This window comes from Marmota flaviventris, chromosome 7 (assembly GCF_047511675.1).
Source record: "Marmota flaviventris isolate mMarFla1 chromosome 7, mMarFla1.hap1, whole genome shotgun sequence".
Taxonomy (NCBI): Eukaryota; Metazoa; Chordata; class Mammalia; order Rodentia; family Sciuridae; genus Marmota; species Marmota flaviventris.
Genome location: NC_092504.1, coordinates 75,573,838 through 75,594,912, shown reverse-complemented (window position 1 = coordinate 75,594,912; position 21,075 = coordinate 75,573,838). Strand labels below are relative to the sequence as shown.

At 34.9% G+C, this 21,075-nt stretch overlaps 1 protein-coding gene across 1 annotated transcript; it reads right to left on the bottom strand.

The window, feature by feature from the left end:
• LOC139706367 (olfactory receptor 2J3-like) lies at positions 1-951 on the bottom strand. The gene has a single exon (XM_071614018.1). The coding sequence runs from the start codon at positions 949-951 to the stop codon at positions 1-3; it is 951 nt and encodes a 316-aa protein (XP_071470119.1).
• Between the last annotated feature and the right edge of the window lie 20,124 nt (positions 952-21,075).

The following is a 21,075-nucleotide window of genomic DNA, read 5'->3' as shown; positions in this document are numbered from 1 at the left end:
TTATTCTCTCTCCATTAGTCTCCTAACTGCCCCTCTTAGTCTCCTAACTGCCCCTCTCACATCTTTGTTTCTGAGGGTGTAGATGAGAGGGTTGAGGCTAGGAGCGACAACAGTATAAAACAGGGCAATGAACTTCCCTTGCTCTTGAGAATTTTCTGTTGATGGTTGGAGATATATGAAAAGGGCTGGAATAAAAAACAGAGAAACTACGATAAGATGGGATCCACATGTACCAAAGACTTTCTGAAGCCTGGTAATTGACTGCATCTTCAGTGCAGCCCGAGCAATGGCACCATAAGATGTTAGAATGAGGAAGAGAGGTATGAGAGCAAAAATAGAGCTTGTGAACATGAGAGTCAGCTCATTAATATGAGTATCAACACAAGACAATTTCAGGAGTGCTGGAACTTCACAGAAAAAGTGATCAACTTGGTAATGTGCACACAGGAGCACCCATAAGATAAAGAGGGAATGGAGTGCTGAGTTGGTAAAACCACTTACCCAAGAAGCCAAAGCTAAGGATTGGCAGAGTCGAGGGTGCATGAGGACAGTGTAATGCAAGGGTTTACACACAGCTGCATAACGGTCATAGGACATCACCATCAATAGGACACACTCTGTTGTTCCCAGTGCAAGAACAAAGTAGAGTTGAACAATGCAACCAGCATAAGAAATGGTCTTTTCTGGGCCCCAGAGGTTTACCAGCAATTGGGGAATGGAGCTGGTGGTGTAGCAGAGATCCAAAAAAGAGAGGTTTGAGAGGAAGAAGTACATGGGAGTGTGGAGACAGGAACCCAGGTATGATAGCATGATGATAAACAAATTACCTATCAGTGTCATCAAGTAGAATATCAAGATAACCACAAAGAGAATTACTTCCAGCTGAGGCCATTTAGAAAACCCAAGTAGAATGAAGTAACCTTCAGAACTAGCATTGAGTTTTTCCATCATTTTTGCTTTCTGTTACCTGAAAGGGGAAAAAGAATTACATAAGCTCAAAAAAACAATATGGAAATGTGATAAATTTTTAAAATCCTGCCACTGTGAGATTCTAGGACAATTAGAATATTAAGAGAATATTACAGTTTAACAACATAAAAATTCTCAAGTTCATACTGATATAAATATAGCAAAATACATCAATGATGTACACTGAGCTAGAATCTAAATTAATAAATACAAATTGTGATCATTTTAGGAATACATAAGTGGATACAAAATTGGTAAATAATAATTTGATGAGAAGCATGTTATTTACATAACCTGAAACATCTCTCTACCAATTACTTGATAATTACAAAATGAAAGACAATGAATTTTGCCATTGCAGAACATGGTGGACACCTCCATAACCATGTGATAAAAGTCAACATCAACATTGTTGAGACAAATCAACATTATGTGGCTGCTGATGTGATACTCTCAAATGGACACAATATCACTTCAATCATGTTCCCACCAAGAATACATAGCCTAATATGAATAATGAAGGAAATTGGCACAACTCAAAGTGAAACAAAATAGCTTACTTGTAATACTCAAAATGTTAAAATCAATTAAGGCAATGAAGATTGAGGGAGTGGACCATGATAAAGGAGACTGATGAATTAAAGTATCTAAATTTGTGATCCTGTACTTGAAAATAATTGCTATTAACAAAATTAGTGAAACAACTGAAGAAATCTAAATGCAAACTATAGATTTAACAATATCATCTCCCTTTTGAATCTGCTATTTTTTTTGCTAAGTATAGAGATGTAAACTACTGTTCTTTTTCTTAGAATATAAATACCAAAAGATATATTGGTTATGAAAATAGTATCACCAATTAAATCTCAAATTCTCCAAAGAAGTAATGGAGGATAGAAAGAGTATCAATAAATGGATAGATAGGTAATAGACAGTAGGGGCATGATAGTTCCTTGCACTACTTTTTGTAATTATTTTGTAAATTTGAAGTTTTACCATAATAAAATTTGAGGTAAATTTTGTTTACCAAAATAAATTACAAAATAATTTTATATTCCATGCATATATTTGCCTTCTTATATAAAAAGTAACATCATAATTGTCATGTTCTTCTCACTCATCCTACAGGGGATGGTAATTTGTAAGTAAATGGTATTGAAGGAAATTTCTAATTTACCTAAGGAAGACAATTTCATAAAAACCAACCATCTTTGTTACCATATGACTTTAGTTTTCTTTTCAACATTTTTTGTTTACTTCCATTTATGTGATGATAGATACCATAATAAATGCAATTCCAATAATCATACATATGGGTGAGAAGAGAGAAAGAAGAATATCTCCTTCTGTAGTGAGTTTGAATTGTTTATATAGGGTGAAGGATATTTAGACTAAATTAGATATTCTTTTTAAAAATTTTTTAGTTGTAGTTGGACACAATACCTTTATTTTATTCATTTATTTTTTATGTGTTGCTGAGGATTGAACCCAGCACCTTGCACGTGCTAGGCGAGTGCTCTACCACTGAGACACAACCCGAGCCCCATCAATTAGATATTCTTACAGAAATAATTTTATTGTCTGATTTGGTTTATTGAATTCAAAGCTTTTTTTTATTGTTGGTTGTTCAAAACATTACATAGTTCTTGATATATCATATTTCACACTTTGCTTCAAGTGGGTTATGAACTCCCATTTTTAGCCCATATACAGATTGCAGAATCACATCAATTACACAGACACTAGTATGGCAATATGTAAATCAAAGCTTGTTTTTAACTTGGAAAATAAAACATTCATAAATATACTAACAAAGACACATAGGCACATCCACATTAATTTAGGAGTACTAATAATGTAAAAAATGTGGAAATATCAAGAAAAGAATATTAAAGTTATCTTAAAGAATCAGTGAAGCTAAATTTGAAGGAGAAATTTTTAAGGAAAAGAAGATCAAAATTCAGTGGGCAGGGGAAGGACAGGTACTGGGGTTTGAATTAGAATAAGATATATTCCATGCTTGTATATCAAATTGGCTCTACTGTCATGTATAACTAAAAAGAACAAATAAAATTAAATTTTAAAAACATTCTGTGACTCAGCACTGAAATGTTAAATATCTGAGGGGCAGACAATGGAGAGGAACCTCACAATAACACCTAGAGTTGGAAGTGTGCACATCACAGGGCTGAGAAATCTGAACCACAGGGCCTGAGGCAGGTTTCCATATGATTTCCTTTTCTCTAGGTTAATAATTGATAAAATATTTAAATTCTAACCATAAGTTCTAATTACTACATGTTTTTATTTTTAATTCTCTAGTCTACAAAATAATGAATTATTTTAAATTTATTATGCAATATAATGAAAACATTAAACCAATTTGGTTATTTAATATATTGCTGCTAGTGAGAAATTTTGTTTAAAAACTATATAGATATGATTCTTAGGCTATTCTTTTCCTCCTGCAGTATTTTGATCTTTCTTCAGAAACATTAACACTCCCATTTAACATATACTTACCGGGACAATGCACAATCGACCATTTAAATGTCCACTTTTCCTCTGAATTCTTGGTCTCCTCCAACTTTGACAAATCTTTCTCCTCTTCCACCGCTTTCATGGTCAACACATTCTTTCATATTTTCTAATAAGCTACAACAGGAAAAGAAAGAAGTCACAGTAGAGCACCTGTGCTCTCCTTCTTAGGAGTTCTCTTAGTGGCTCATGTTTTACAAATTCAAGTCTTGTAAAAGATTGGTTGGTTTTCATCAGGAAAATTAGTATCAGTTTGGTCCAAAGGCTTTATGATGGATTTGTAACTTTTTGGTATTGGTGAATTAGATAATTATTTATCAGCTGTTACACAAAGCAGACTAGTTTCTACAACTCAGAAAGCCTGTGAGATAATCAGCCAGTATATATTTTTTTTTAATTTTCTTTAAAGTTATAGCTGAATCAAAAAACAGCAATAGTAAAATAGAAATTATGAATATTCCTTTACAATATCACACTATTTGAGAGATGATGGAAATTTTCCAAGACATTGTTTTAAATTTCCTTAGAAGTGAAAATGATATATAGAAGAAGGACTCACACGTCGTAGTTATTTTCCCTCATAAAGATGTAATTTTCCTCTTTCTTATACAGTTACCTCCATGACTTAGTACATTAACTAAAACAAAGTGACTGATATGCAATCTTGATTTATTCTACAAACCATCAGTATTCTTACAAAGAGAGATTGGAAAGGGATTAGAGATGGTAAATATATGCATATGCCAGACACAAAGAAGTAAAGGTAGGAATTTTATGGTTTAATTTTTTTTTCTTATTGTAGGGGAAGAAAACAAAGTTCTTCTCCAAAGTTGCTTTTTACGAGCTAAGGATAGATTTTCCACTCTAGGTTTTAAAGTCAGCACTATACAAGGAGAAGTGGTCAGTTTTCCCCATCTGTTTATTATTGGCCAACATTTTTTTATTCTAATCTTTTTTTTCTTTCATATTCTTACCTAGTGCTTACGTTTTACTTGAATAATTCTTTTTACTTTTGTCCTTTCTGTGTCTGCCCATATTCCTTGTATATCATCTTCCCTATCTATCCTTGCTTATATGTGGATGACCTCATCCCTGGTCTTGGTCTCCTTACAATCACCAGCATAAATTTATGCGTAAATATTAGGCTATATTCTACTAAATCAAGTCAGCAAATAAGTCTTAAAGTATCTCTGTTTTACCAATTAACTCTGCTTTGCTAAATCTGATTATCATTGATATAGAAAAGTAAATCCTGTTTCTTAAAAAAAGTATTTTTAGTCTAAAGAGAAATTCATTAGGGCAATCAGTGTGTCAGGGGATTGACCCTTATCTTAGACCCTATGGGTACAAACAAAGATTGTGACTTGGTTTCTTTGACTGGACCATTGGGATGGTAAATCCCAGTGTGTATATTAAAGGATTTCAAGGACTTGTCCTGGTTAGACACTAACAAAAAAAAAAGCCATAAATATGAGAGGATTAATATGATCATAATGAATCCATAGTTTGATCATCACTGAGGAAAAATGCATTGAGTTTGTTTTCCAGCAAAGAAACTGTTTGTCTTGAATTACTTAATTTTTTTTCCACAGATCTTCATCCTGCTTAAGACTAAAATTTGAGAATTTGTCAAGTAATCTAATTGGGGGATTAAAGAAGGGATTAAATAGTAAAATAAACAATGTGTCTTTGCCTGAATAATTTGCTTCTTTTTACCTTTTGGAAAAAAAATGGTTCTTTTTAGTTATACATGACATAGAATCCATTTTGATATAAAAGTATTGAACATATCCTATTCTAATTCAGTTGCCAGTACCTTCTCTTCCCTCCCCTTGCCCTACTTTCTGCTCCCTTCCTTCTACTATATGGATCTTTCTACCATTTACTCATATTTATTTAATTTAATTAATTTCTTTTATTGACCTACACAATGGTGAGATTCATATATCCCCATAGAAATGTTACTTCATATTCATTCCACTGTTATTTTTTATTCCTTCCCTCCTCCCTTCCTTTATCTACTTCACTGAACTTTTATTCTTTCACTCTCTGCCCCCTTGTTGTGGATTAGCTTCCACACATCAGAGAAACCGTTTGACCTTTGGTCTTTGGGGAGTGGTTTATTTCACTTAGAATGATAGTCTCCAGATCCATTCATATACTGTCAAATGTCATAAAGTCATTTTTCTTTATGGCTAATACACCATTGTGCATATATATCACATTTTCTTTATCCATTCATCTGTTGAAGGACACCAAGGTTGGCTCCACAGCTTAGCTATTATGAATTGTGCTTATACATACATTGTATCACTATAGTATGCTGATTTAAAAATCTTTGCAAATATACTAAGGAATAGAATAGCTAATTTGAGTTCTTTATTTGTTTCTACCTAGTATGCCTAAAATCCAAGGGCTCAGCCCTGCAAAAACATTGAAACTTGTCCTTGTCCAATTCACACTTTTTCAGAATGTTACTACCACATACAAACAAGTTTATAGAAAACCACAACAGATTTTAAAGCATTTTATATATATATATATATATATATATATATATATATATATATATATATATATATATATATATATATATTCTTTTTTTCTGGATAACTTGTCAAAATATATAAACAACTGAAAAAATCATTGATTGTTAATCCAATAATTCAATAATCCTTTGGTTGACATAGAAAATAAGAATCCAGGACTTTATAAATTTATTATCATTATTTTGTTGTAGTGCTGGCGATCAAGCATAGGTCTTTTTGCATGGTAGGCAAATGCTCTACAATAGAGCAAACCTACACCCCAGTTGATAAATTTATAAATTAGTAAAAATTTTAATTGTTATAACACAATGCAAAAAAGCTACATTAAAAAAATTATTCTAAGAAAATGTTCTGGTATGCTATTTTTTATTTAATAAAAGTAATAAAAATGGTCTTTAGTTTTAGGAGTCTGGATTACAGTAATACCTCAATATGTCAATATTTTTTAACTTTCAAATATGAGAAAGAATGTGTGTTGTTTCCCTGATTACCAGAGGTTGAGAAGAGTGGAAAGATAGGTGGGTAAAAGGAGAATATATTTGATCAGTGCATACTATACACAAATATGAATGTGTGAAAATATCACTTTGTACCCCATTAACATGTACAGTTAACACATATCAATAAAAAATTAAATAAAATTTAATATTTTTAAAAAGCTAGGAAAATGTGAAAACTTTCTTCATAATAAATAAGACAAAATCATTTAATGCATATAAGCTGCTGTTAGCATTATAATGAATTTTAATTATAACTGATATATTTAAAAGTTCTACCTCATTTCTTTGATATTCTTTTAGATACTAAAATATTAAAAACAAACATCTTAGTTCCAATGATTCAAAATCTTCAACTGTAACTATTATCATGTTTTCTCCAGCATTTTAGAACACAAAATGTCACAAAGTCCTTCAAGTACCTCTCTTTGGTTAAATACGTTATCCTGAGAGAATCACTCTCATGATCTTGATATGCATCATTCCTGTTTATTTTAATATGTATTTTTTAAATAAGAAATGTTCAAATTAAATATTAATATGATTAAAGAGTTATCTATTTATATGCTTATATTTCTCCATTTTATTGGAAAGAAATTTAACCAGTTACACTAGAATCTATGAGAACCAGCAGAATTCACTCAGTTATCAAAATCTGGAAGACGTCTCTCATTCTGGGTAATAGCAGATAGTAGCAACATCCATTATCTTCCATGAAGTTCTTGCTAAACTTGTGTTATGCTCGAATTTGGGATCCCCAAAAGAACACCAGAGACCAAGATTGATGTAAGCAGCAAAGAGGTGTTTATTGTGAGCTAGCTAAGTCTTCCAGGAGCACAGAGCAACTGGTGACGCTGAGAGGCCCTTTGACTTCACCAGCACTGGGATGAAGATAGGAATTCTGGCAATAATGGCTAAAGAAAAAATTATGTAACATTACAGAAGGCACTAAAAGAAAACAATTTTCTTAACAATTTACATTGTCTTCACCAGCACTGGGATGAAGATAGGAATTCTGGCAATAATGGCTAAAGAAAAAATTATGTAACATTACAGAAGGCACTAAAAGAAAACAATTTTCTTAACAATTTACATTATCTTTAAGAGAATTATTAAATATAATGAAAAGGAAAGGTGAAAGTAAACAAACAGATCTGTTAACCCTCTTTTTTGTTTACATATTAAAACAATCCTCAACAGTTGTTTACCCAATTTAAATTAAACCATATAAATCACGTGAAAAAAAATATTTGGATCCATTTTATCATGAGCGCTCATCATATATGATATATGGACATACATACATTCAAACATATAACACAAAACACAAGTGTGCACACATAATATAATACATACAACACATAACATTATAGTAAAGGCCTTATAACTTTTTACAGGTGAAATCTCCATTGCAATGTTTAAAAACTCTATAGTCAAAAAATAGAACTGATCAGCAAAACATTAACCTAGGTCTGTATGAGCTCAAAAAACAAAATAGAACTTCATGATATGGCAAAGGGCAATAATAAAATAGATATTGAAAAAAGCATCCTGGTTCTGTTGCAGATGTAAAAATAGCCAAACTGGAGTTTTGGATATCAGTTGTTATGGATTTGAGCCAAATCATCTTCTTTTTGGTCTGTAGAAATCGCTTTAGTTAATCTTTCTGGAATCCAAATCGGCTGCTGTTCTCCCTGTGGAAACACACAAACAGACCCCCGACTCCAGACAATTACTGGGTCAGGACCTTTCCATTGTCCTGTTAGAATATCCTTCCAAAGTACCTTGGGCTTATGTACATTTTTTGGACACATATGCCTTTCCGCAGCACTAAGTCCTGATGAATCCAAATTTAAAAAGTTTAGAGTAAAAAGGGTTATTTTAAGTTTATCTTTGGGGAATATATACCCCTTCCCAATTCCTTCTTTTTGCTTTAATAAGTACATTTTAATAGTTTGATGAGCTCTTTCAACTATGCCTTGTCCCTGTGGATTGTATGGGATTCCTGTTATATGAGTAATGACAAATGTTGAGCAAAATTGTTTAAAAGAGGTAGAAGTATAACCAGGGTTATTATCTGTTTTTAACTGTTTTGGAACACCCACAGTGGCAAAATTTTGTAAGCAATGAGCTATAACATCTTTAGTTTTTTCTCCGGCATGAAGGGAGCCCATCAAAAATCCAGAAGAAGTATCAACTGTAACATGCAAATATTTTAATTTTCCAAATTCTGGCAAGTGTGTGACGTCCATCTGCCAAATATGGTTAGGTATCAATCCTCTAGGATTGACTCCAAGATTAACTTGTGGTAAAAAGGTCACACAATTTTGACATTGTTTTATTATTTGTCTAGCTTGTTCCTTAGTTATTTTAAAACGCTTTTGTAAAGTATTATCATTGACATGGAACTTTTTATGAAAATTTATAGCTTCTTCTAGTGTAGACAAAATATGTATGTCATGTGTAGTGCCCAAACTAAGGGCTCCAGGCAATCCTGTATGTGCCCTGATATGTCCTATAAAGAATGGATCTTTTCTGTCCCAGATTAGACTTTGTATAGTGGAAAGCAAAGAGAAAACAGTAGAAGAAGGGGAAATCCTACCAGCATCTTCAAGAGATACCATAGCATTAACTACATACTGACTATCAGAAAATAAATTAAATACAGAATCTTTAAACATCACAAAAGCTTGTAAAACTGCATTAAGCTCTACCTTTTGAGCTGATTGTTTGGGTACTAAAAATGTAAAAGTTTGATCAGGGGTAACTACTGCTGCTGTACCATTATTTGACCCATCAGTGAATATATTTGGAGCATTCATGATAGGTGTTTTTCTTGTCATTTTTGGAAAAATTACAGGATGCAATGACCAAAAAGACAATAAAGGATTAGATGGTAAGTGGTTATCAAATGAAACATTAGATTTGCACATGATTATTGCCCAAGTATTTAACTCATTAGCTAACTCATCAATTTGATTCATAGTATATGGAGTAATAATTTTATTGGGAGAAATTCCAAACACTCCCTTTGCTGCTTTTATTCCTTTGAGTATTAATTGTCCTACAGCCTCAGGATACCTAGTAAGAATAGTGTTAGGAGAATAAGATAAATGTATCCATAATAATGGACCTTCTTGCCAAAATACTCCTGTAGGAATATTTTTTGTTGGTAGTACAATAAATAATAAAGGCAAACTTATATCAATTCTATCCAAATGCATATTTTCCATATATGTTTCAATGATTTTTAATGCCTTTCTTGCTTCAGGCGTTAACATTCGGGGTGAATTTGGATCTGATGGACCTTTTAGGATATCAAATAAAGGTCCCAACTCTCCTGTTGGTATACCTAAATAAGGCCTTATCCAATTTATGTCTCCTAATAACTTTTGAAAGTCATTAAGTGATTTGAGTTGATCTACTCGTATTTGAATTTTTGGTGGACGGACCATGGTTGAGGATAATAGAACTCCTAAATAATTAATTGGAAAATTTAATTGTACTTTATCTATTGCTATCTCTAGATTATAATTTTTTAATAAGTTTGTAAGTGTGGCATAACATTCTAGCAATGTGTTTTTATCTTTGTGTGCTAATAATACATCATCCATATAGTGAAATATTTGTAGTTTAGGATTTTGATTTCTAAGTGGCTGGATTACTTTGTTAACATAAATTTGACACATAGTTGGGCTGTTAGCCATCCCTTGAGGGAGTACTTTCCATTCATATCTCTGATCAGGACCTTCATGATTCAGTGCAGGGATAGTAAATGCAAAACGTGGACTATCCTCAGGATGAATTGGAATTGAAAAAAAACAATCTTTAATATCTATAACTAAAACATACCAGGTTTTTGGCAAAGCAGACAACTGAGGAATCCCTGATTGAGCAGGTCCCATAATAACCATCTCATTATTAATGGCTCTTAAATCTTGCAATAATCTCCATTTACCAGATTTCTTTTTGATGACAAAAATGGGAGTATTATGGGGAGATACAGAAGGTTGTATATGTCCTTCTGCTAATTGTTGTTTGACCAGGTCATGGGCTGCTTGTATCTTTTCTTTAGTCAGGGGCCACTGAGGAACCCATACTGGTCTTTCTGATTTCCAAGTAATTTTTATTGTCTCAGTGGCCCTTTCTGAAAATCCAACCCATGTCTTTCTGTTCCTTGATCTATTTGTATTGGTGCTGTATACCTTGTTCTTGTTTTTCTAATCTTTTTCCTTTCCTAAAACCTTGTCTAGTCATAATAGTGGGTGCATTTTGGTTGATGTTATTTGTTAATGTCAAACCTAATTGATCTAGGACATCTCGTCCCCATAAATTTAGGGGAAGATGATCCAATACATATGGCTGTATAGTTCCTTCACATCCTTCAGGATCCTTCCAATCTAATACCATTGCACTTCTATGGGGATTAGTCGCCACTCCTAGGCCTCGAAGCGTTTGAGTGGCTTGTTGTAATGGCCAATGTTTTGGCCATTCTTGACGAGAGATGATGCTAAGGTCTGCACCTGTATCCAGTAGCCCATTAAATTCATGTCCTTGAATATTTAGTTTTAGCATGGGGCGAGAATCTAAATTTAAAGAAAGCATAGCCCAGTCTACACCTGTGGAGCCTAATCCCTTGGAACCTCTTTCTACAGTACGACTGGAAAATTTATCATGTAGGCTGGGTATTATTAGTAACTGTGCTATTCTATCTCCTGGTGAAATTACTGATATACCCTTTGGAGAACTGGCTATAATTTTTATTTCACCTTCATAATTGGGATCAATTACCCCAGGACTTATCATAAGTCCTTTTAGAGTAGAAGAGCTGCATCCCAATAATAAGCCTACTGTTCCTTTGGGAAGAGGTCCTTTCACCCCTGTGGGAATGATTTGAACTCCCATCTCTGGAGTTAGTACTGCTCTGGCGGAGGCGCAGATGTCCAACCCTGTGCTCCCTCTGGTTTGTCTGATGAGGGATCTGATGGACAATGTGTCCTGGGCACTACCCTGATGAGGTTGCTGGGTTCCTCCAGTGCTCCGTATATTTGTGGTTTGGGGCCCCGGAGCATTGGGCCCCCCTGTCCATTTTTTGGCAATGGAGCCCGATGCCTTTCTCCACGATATCGTGGATAAACACCTGGTCCTTGTTCGTTTTTTGATAATGGAGTACCCTCTATGGTGGTTTGAGAACGGCATTCATTAGCCCAATGTCTCCCTCTACGGCATCATGGGCAAATACCTGGTATTCTACTCCTTTGATACCTAGTTTTGTTAAACCCTCCTCCAATGGGGCAATTCCTTTTAAAATGTCCTGTTTGTTCACAATTGTAGCATGTTCTTGGCCTGGCATCTAAAGCCTGTTTTACTGCAGCTGCCACAATTTGCCCTTGTTCATTAATGTCTCTACATAATTTAATATATGTGTTTAAATCTTCATGTTTCCATGGTCTAATGATATCTCTGCACCAACGATTTGCTTGCTCATAAGCCAGGTGTTATAGTAATGGCATTGCTTGTTCTGTATTCCCAAAAACTCTGGTAGCTGTTTGAATAAGCCTATCTACAAATTCAGCATAAGGTTCATTAGCTCCTTGTATTACCTTAGATAATTGACCTTGTAAACCTCCATGTCCTTGTAAAGTCTTCCATGCCTTAATTGCATCTACAGCAATTTGTGCATATACACCAGGATCATATGCAATTTGTTGCTGCTGATCCTCATAAGGTCCCTTTCCTAACAACATATCTAGATTTCTCTGAGGATAACCAGCTGCTGCATTTCGCCTAGCCGTCTCCTTGCAAAATTCCTCATAGGCAACCTTCCATAACAGGTATTGTCCTCCATTTAGCACAGCTTTACACATATTAGCCCAATCTGCTGGCGTCATGTTCAAGTTGTTAATGGATTCGACCATGCTTACAGTGAAGGGTGCTTGAGGACCATAGGTTGTTACAGCCTCTTTTAGCTGCTTCACTGTTTTGAAATTTAAAACTTGGTAAAATCGCTGCCCTCCTGCCTCAAATACAGGGCATGTTAATATTTGAGATCTTGTCTCAGGATCCCAACTATCAACTGCGGGGGTTGGGGACCTCCCAGCATATGGAGGTGGCCTTGTTAGTTGGACACTTACGTCCTCTGGTGATAGAAAGGTGTTAGTAGCAGTCTCCTGTAGAGGTGGTGCTGTTGGTTGGACACTTACACCCTCTGGTGATAGAAAGGTGTTAGTAGCAGTCTCCTGTTGTAACTTTCCCCCTGATGGCTTTTTCTGTTTTACACTTTCTTTCTCTGTCTGACTAACTTGAGAGGCCTTCTCTTTTACTTGAATCTTTTCCTCTGTCTGACTAGCTTGAGAGGCCTTCTCTTTTACTTGAATCTTTTCCTCTGTCTGACTAGCTTGAGAGGCCTTCTCTTTTACTTGAATCATTATGTCTTCTCCTTCCTCTACCATAGTCTGAACTGAAGGCTTTGGACTAAGCAAACAAGATATGAACGTCCACAATGGCAATGTGCCAACTGGCAGAGTCCCTGGGCTTTTCTTTTCTATTCTTTTTAAATCTTCACCATGATGGTTCCATTGTGATATATTTAACAACTCCTCCTTAAAAAGCCATGGGCTACATTTTTGTATTGTATCAACGTATGCCCTGATTGTTCTTGATTTTACTGAGATGCCTCCTTCCTCTAACAATTTACTTAACACTCTTTCAGTTTGTTTTTTACTAATTTCTGATCCCGTATTTCTACTATAATACAACCCAACAAGATAACGCCTAACAAAACTGAAACAGAGTGAAACAAAATTGGAACAACACAAAATCATTATAATAGCCTCCTGAAATGTCCATCCGTCCTTTCTCCCTATCTGTTCCTCAGATGTGAGCGGTTTTTCTTCCATCTTACACATCTCCAGGGACAGGCAACTTAAAACAAAAGTGAAACAAAATAACAAAAGAGGAATCTTAAAATGGCTACCCATCCTCTCGCCCTGCCCTCAGGGGCGAGCAGTTTCACTTACCCTCAGTCGCTCCCCGTGCGGCCCACCAAATGCCGCAGTCTGGCTGGGCACAATCAGGAGCCACTTGTCAAAAGAAACTAACTTTATTTTTAGAACCACACACGCCAAACAAAACAGCCTCTCAGGAAAAACCCTCAGAGCCTCAACTGCCACCACCGGCTTTCCACAAGCCTCTCTCCCCCACACAAGCTTCTCTCCACCTCCCACAATCCTCCTGCTCTTGAAGCCGATTGGCTGGGTCACGTGGGCGGAGCCAAAAAGTCCCCCAGTGAGCAGCTCCGTGGTCTGAAAGGGCAGGGAAACAGCCCAATGAGCATCACCGCAGAGGAGCCAATCAGCTAGATGTTGCTGGGGCCGCTGTGAGCCAATCATCAGCCGGCAGCTGGAAGTTTGCTGGGGCCCCTTCGGCTGTGGCTCTCAACAAGCCCAGGGTTTGCAGTAGTTTTATACACTCTTTGGGGAAGGCAGGGACTTAACATACATCATAGCATCTCTTAGCAAATCATCATACTCCACGGGAAAATCATAAAACAACTCTAAAACATGATTGGCACATTCACTGGTGGGAACAAGTTGGGTAAGGGTGATTGGTTAGTACAAGAGGAGAATTCGTTTGAACTGATTGGTTTAAGCCACGAGGGGAGTACATGCTGAACTGCATGGTTTCCCAACATATTATCAACCACCATAAACTACTGGGAGGGTCACCTGGCATCTCAAGTATTTTCCCTGTCTCATGCTGATTGGTGGTTGCTAGGGGGTTGCTATGGGTCCTCATCTAGGCTGACAGAGTCAGGGACACCTGGTGCCTCAGATCTCTACTGTTGTTTGTAGATAAATAACTCAGCAGGTTGGGTATGTGCCTAGGAGTGCTCTGTAGGTCTTTCCAAGGAGAAGGGTCATGCACCCTTCCTTGGACATGCTTTGCTCTGAGGTAGAGGCTGGTTTCTCACTTTAAAACCAATTTTTAGCCATTGTCAAATCAAACATTTTAAAATATATGTGAAGATATCAAATCAACTAGAATCCTAGTATTTTGACATCTGGTTTTTATCACTATTTTGAGATAGTATCCATCATTCTCTCTTTAGTCTATGAGTAATTCACAAAGCAGATTTTAAAAATTCAATATTAGAAGCATAAAACTAATATGTAAAGTGTCAAACTGTGTGAAATGCAGCTGAATTTGTGCCTGGTGTGAAGCTTATAGCTTTAAAAATTTATGATCAAATGAAGAAATGTCAAATCCATTAGATTTAATTTTCTACCATAAAAACTAAAAATGAAGATCAAGTTAAAGTAAAAATTAGGAGAAGAAAGAAAATAAAAATATAAGAGCAGAAAAATCTGAAACACAAAATGAAATAGCTTAAAAATATATATGAAAAAATCCTTGGTCCCTCAGAAAAATTGGAAAACTGACAAACCTCTACCTAGCTTGATTAATAAAAGTGAGATAAGTAATAAAATCAGGAATAAAAGAGGAATCAGTTTGCATACTACACATTTTTTAAAAAATAATAAAAAAGATTTCACAGATATCATGAATAATAAATTTAAAAACAGGAGTGTTCGATGAATTTTTTTTGAAAGATATAAATAACTAAACTCAAAAAGACATAGAAAATCCAAATGCATCTATAGCCAATGATAATAATTTTCTTATTATTTAAAATATGCCCACAAAGAGAATTACATGCCTCAAAGTATAAATTGGTGAATTATTTCACACATTTAAGAAAAAATAATACCCATCCTTAAAAAACTATCTGAAAATAGAAAAGGAGAAAGCTTGATGGAACAAGCATCAGTTTGGTGCATAAACTATCACAAGACATCAAGAGAAAAATACTTGTTACTAACACCCATAATTATAGACTCAACCATTCTTAAAACAATATCAGCAAATAAAATCCAGTAAAATATTTAAAAAGGCTATATATAATGATCAAATTGAGTATTTCCCTTATGAGGCAGTGTTGTTTTAATGTAGGAAAAATCAGTCAGTGAAATTTATCATGTTAATAGAATAAAGGCCATAACATTCTCCCAAGAAAAGCATAAAAAGTTATGGACAAAATTTCATACCCTATTATTATTAATACTCTGCAAACCAAGAATAGTAAAACTGTTCCAAAACCCAGAGAAACTTGAGTTCTATAGAGGCCCTCAGATCTGATTAGCAAGCATATCAGCAAGCTAGAAGTGAACATTGCTCTAAGAGGAATGGTGAAAACAACTACATGTCAGGTTTCTAAATTAAAAAATACATTTATTATAGAGGTATTTCACTTCTTTTGTTAGATTGATTCTGAAGTGTTTTTTTTTTTTTTGAGGCTATTGTGAATAGGGTACTTTTTCTAATTTCTCTTTCAGTGGATTCATTGCTGAAGTGTAGGAATGCATTTGATTTATGGGTGTTAATTTTATATCCTATTACTTTGCTGAATTCATTTAGTTTTAAAAGTTTCCTGGTAGAACTTTTGGGATCTTCTAGATATAGAATCAAGTTATCAGCAAATAGTGATACTTCTTTACCTATTTGTATTCCTTTATTTTTTTTTTCTTATTATTACTCTGGCTAGTGTTTCAAGGATGATGTTGAATAGTAGTGATGAAATAGGATATCCTTGTTCCAGTTTTTAAAGGAATGCTTTCAATTTTTCTTTGTTTAGAATTATGCTGGCCTTGGCCTTGAGTTTAGCATATATAGGTTTTATGATGTTGAGTTATGTTTCTACTATCCCTAGTTTTTCTAGTGCTTTGAACATAAATGGGTGGTATTTTTGGTCAATGATTTTCTGCAGCTATTGATATAATCATATGATTCTTGTTTTTAAGTACATTGATGTGATGAATTATGTTTATTGATTTTCGCATTTTGAACCAATCCTACATCCCGGAGATGAACCCCAATTGATCATGGTGCACTATTGAAGAAGACCATAGAAGATGGCAAAACCTCCCATGCTTCTGAATAGGCAGAATTAATATTGTCAAAATGGCCATACTACCAAAAGCATTTAATGTTATTCCTATTAAAATCCCAATGACATTCGTCATAGAACAAGAAAAATCAATCACAATATTCAAATTTGGAAAAATAAGAGACCCAGAATAGTAAAAGAAATTTTTAGCAAGAAGAGTGAAACAGGAAGCATCACAATACCAGACCTTAAACTATACTACAGAATAATAGAAACAAAAATGGCATAGTTTTGGCACCAAAATAGACATGTAGAGTGATGGTACAAAATAATAAAAAAAAAAAAACACATTATCTCATAATAGACAAAGGTGCCTAAAATATACAATGAAGAAAATTTAGCCTATTCAACAAATAGTGCTGGGAAAACTGGAAATCCATATGTAGTAAAATAAAATTAAACCTCCATCTCTCACGGGGCACAAAAATCAATTAAAAGTGGATCAAAGACTTAGGCACTAGAATAGAGAGCCTGCACCTAATAGAAGAAAGAGTAGGACCAAATCTCCACCATGTCAGCTTAGGAATGACTTCCTTAACCAGACACACATGTTCCATATCTTTAGCAATTAGAGAAATGCAAATAAAAACCACTAAATTTCATCTCACTTCAGTAAGAATGGCAATAATTAAGAACAAAAGCAATGATAAATATTGGTGGGGATGTGGGAAAAAGGTACACTCATACAATGCTATTGGGACTGCAAATCGATATGACCACTATGAAAATCAGTAGAGAGATTCCTCAGAAAACTTGGTCTGGAACCTCCATTTGACCCAGCTATCTCACTCCTTGGTTTATACACAAGGGACTTAAAATCAGCATACCACAGTGACACAGCCACATCAATATTAATGCAGCTCAATTGACAATAGCTAAATTATGGAACCAACCTAGATGCTCTTCAATAGGCTAATGGATAAAGAAAATGTGGCATATATATTCAATGAGATATAAGTCAAGAAAAATAAAATTATGGCATTTGCTGGTATATGGATGGAGTTGGACAATATCATGCCAAGCGAAATAAGCTGATATCAAAATAGCAAAGACCAAATGTTTTCTCTGATATGCAGATGCTAGTTCATAATAATGTGTGTGGGAGGGGCACTAGGGAAGAATAGAGTAACTTAGTTAGTTAGGTAGAGGGGAGTTAAGGGAGGGGAGGGGGTTTGGGGATAAGAAAGATAGTAGAATGAAACAGACATTATTTCCTTATATACATATATAACTACATTACCAATGTGATTCTATATCATGTACAATAAGAAAAATGAGAAATTATACCCCATTTATGTATGATATATCAAAGTGCATAAATGCATTCTACTCTTATGTATAATTTATTAGAACAAACAAAAAATATAAAGTAAAATATATCCCTTTATGACTAACTGAAGTCCATTGTGTTTACAAACTGATATTCTCAAAACTACAACACATTATAGGAGCCCCAGATGCCAATAATGCGTAACAGGGAAGTAGAAAAGGGATAAATAATGGTGAAGTGAGGAAATCCATGTCAGATTTTAATTTTAGCACAGACAGTAGACAGAACTACTGTGCTAATTTTGTAGGAGAAACATTTTATTTGATTATGTTCTTATAGAAACAGTTTTTTTTAACTTAATACCCAAATGCCTACCTGTGGGGAAAAAACCCACATATTTATTACACATAAATACAAAATAAAACTAATTTTCAAAGATTCCAATTTGTTATTTAAAATTTATTCTACATAAAACTGAAGTTTAAAAATTTCGATTTTTATTAAAGTAGACATCATTCAGCAATGTTTGTACCCCTTCTGGATATATCGGTTTTTCCCTATTGATCTTGATGTCTTGGTATCTTGAAACAAACTGAAATTTAATTGTTTTACATACAGAGAGGGAACTAACTTAAATAGCTACTAATATTTCACACAGAAGGAAATAGAATCCTTGTATGAAAGGATCTCTAAATCTGCTTCCCATAACTTTTCCTTCTCAAACATCACATGGTACATCAACTCTCCTACCAACCACAGTATGGACTGAAATAATTCTAAACATTTAACTAATACTTTTTAAACTTTCTAACCTTTTCTGTATAAGCGTTTTAATTTCAATATTTATTTATTTATTTTTAAATTTTTTATTGTTGGTTGTTCAAAACATTACATAGTTCTTGATATATCATATTTCACACTTTGATTCAAGTGGGTTTTGAACTCCCATTTTTACCCCATATACAGATTGCAGAATCACATCAGTTACACATCCATTGATTTACATATTGCCATACTAGTGTCTGTTGTATTCTGCTGCCTTTCCTATCCTCTACTATCTCCCCTCCCCTCCCCTCCCCTCCCCTCTTCTCTCTCTACCCCCTCTACTGTCATTCATTTCTCCCCCTTGTATTATTTTTCCCTTTCCCCTCACTTCCTCTTGTATGTACTTTTGTATAACCCCAAGGGTCTCCTTCCATTTCCATGCAATTTCCCTTCTCTCTCCCTTTCCCTCCCACCTCTCATGCCTGTTAAATGTTAATCTTCTTCTCATGCTCTTCATCCCTACTCTGTTCTTAGTTACTCTCCTTATATCAAAGAAGACATTTGGCATTTGTTTTATAGGGATTGGCTAGCTTCACTTAGCATAATCTGCTCTAATGCCATCCATTTCCCTGCAAATTCTATGATTTAGTCATTTTTTAATGCAGAGTAATACTCCATTGTGTATAAATGCCACATTTTTTTATCCATTCGTCTATTGAAGGGCATCTAGGTTGGTTACACAGTCTTGCTATTGTGAATTGTGCTGCTATGAACATCGATGGAGCAGTGTCCCTGTAGTATGCTCTTTTTAGGTCTTTAGGGAATAGACCAAGAAGGGGAATAGCTGGGTCAAATGGTGGCTCCATTCCCACCTTTCCAAGAAATCTCCATACTGCTTTCAAAATTGGCTGCACCAGTTTGCAGTCCCACCAGCAATGTACAAGTGTACCCTTTTCCCCACATCCTCGCCAGCACTTGTTGTTGTTTGACTTCATAATGGCTGCCTGTCTTACTGGAGTGAGATGGTATCTTAGGATGGTTTTGATTTGCATTTCACTGACTGCTAGAGATATTGAGCTTTTTTTCATGTACTTGTTGATTGATTGTATGTCCTCCTCTGAGAAGTGTCTGTTCAGGTCCTTGGCCCACTTGTTGATTGGGTTGTTTGTTATCTTATTGTCTAATTTTTTTAGTTCTTTGTATATTCTGGATATTAGGGCTCTTTCTGGAGTGTGAGGATTAAAGATTTGTTCCCAGGATGTAGGCTCCCTATTTGCCTCTCTTATTGTTTCTTTTGCTGTGAAAAACTTTTTAGTTTGAGTAAGTCCCATTTGTTGATTCTAGTTATTAACTTTTGTGCTATGGGTGTCCTATTGAGGAATTTGGAGCCCGACCCCACAGTATGTAGATCGTAGCCAACTTTTTCTTCTATCAGACGGCGTGTCTCTGATTTGATATCAAGCTCCTTGATCTGTTTTGAATTAACTTTTGTGCATGGCGAGAGAAAGGGATTCAGTTTCATTTTGTTGCATATGGATTTCCAGTTTTCCCAGCACCATTTGTTGAAGATGCTATCCTTCCTCCATTGCATGCCTTTAGCCCCTTTACCAAATATAAGATAGTTGTAGTTTTGTGGATTGGTTTCTGTGTCCTCTATTCTGTACCATTGGTCCACCCGCCTGTTTTGGTACCAGTACCATGCTGTTTTTGTTATTATTGCTCTGTAATATAGTTTGAAATCCGGGATCGCTATACAGCCTGATTCACACTTCCTGCTTAGCATTGTTTTTGCTATTCTGGGTCTTTTATTTTTCCATATGAATTTCATGATTGCTTTGTGTATTTCTACAAGAAATGCCGTTAGGATTTTGACTGGCATTGCATTAAACCTATAGAGAACTTTTGGTAATATCACCATTTTGATGATGTTAGTTCTGCCTATCCATGAACAGGGTATATTTTTCCATCTTCTAAGATCTTCTTCTATTTCTCTCTTTAGGGTTCTGTAGTTTTCATTGTATAAATATTTCACCTCTTTTGTTAGGTTGATTCCCAAGTTTTTTTTTTTTTTGAAGATATTGTGAATGGAGTGGTTGTCCTCATTTCCATTTCAGAGGATTTGTCGCTGATATACAGGAATGCCTTTGATGTATGCATGTTGTTTTATATCCTGCCACTTTGTTGAATTCATTTATTAGCTCTAATGGTTTCTTTGTAGACCCTTTTGGGTCTGCTAGGTATAGAATCATGTAACCTGCAAATAGTGATAATTTAAGTTCTTCTTTTCCTATTTTTATGCCTTTAATTTCTTTCATCTGTCTAATTGTTCTGGCCAGTGTTTCGAGAGCTATGTTGAACAGAAGTGGTGAGAGAGGGCATCCCTGCCTTGTTCCAGATTTTAGAGGGAATGCCTTCAATTTTTCTCCATTCAGAATGATGCTAGCCTGAGGCTTAGCATAGATTGCTTTTATACTATTGAGG

Bases quoted from the DNA above. Each gene is read 5' to 3' on its own strand.
- LOC139706367 (XM_071614018.1), bottom strand. From the start codon at position 951: ATGATGGAAAAACTCAATGCTAGTTCTGAAGGTTACTTCATTCTACTT.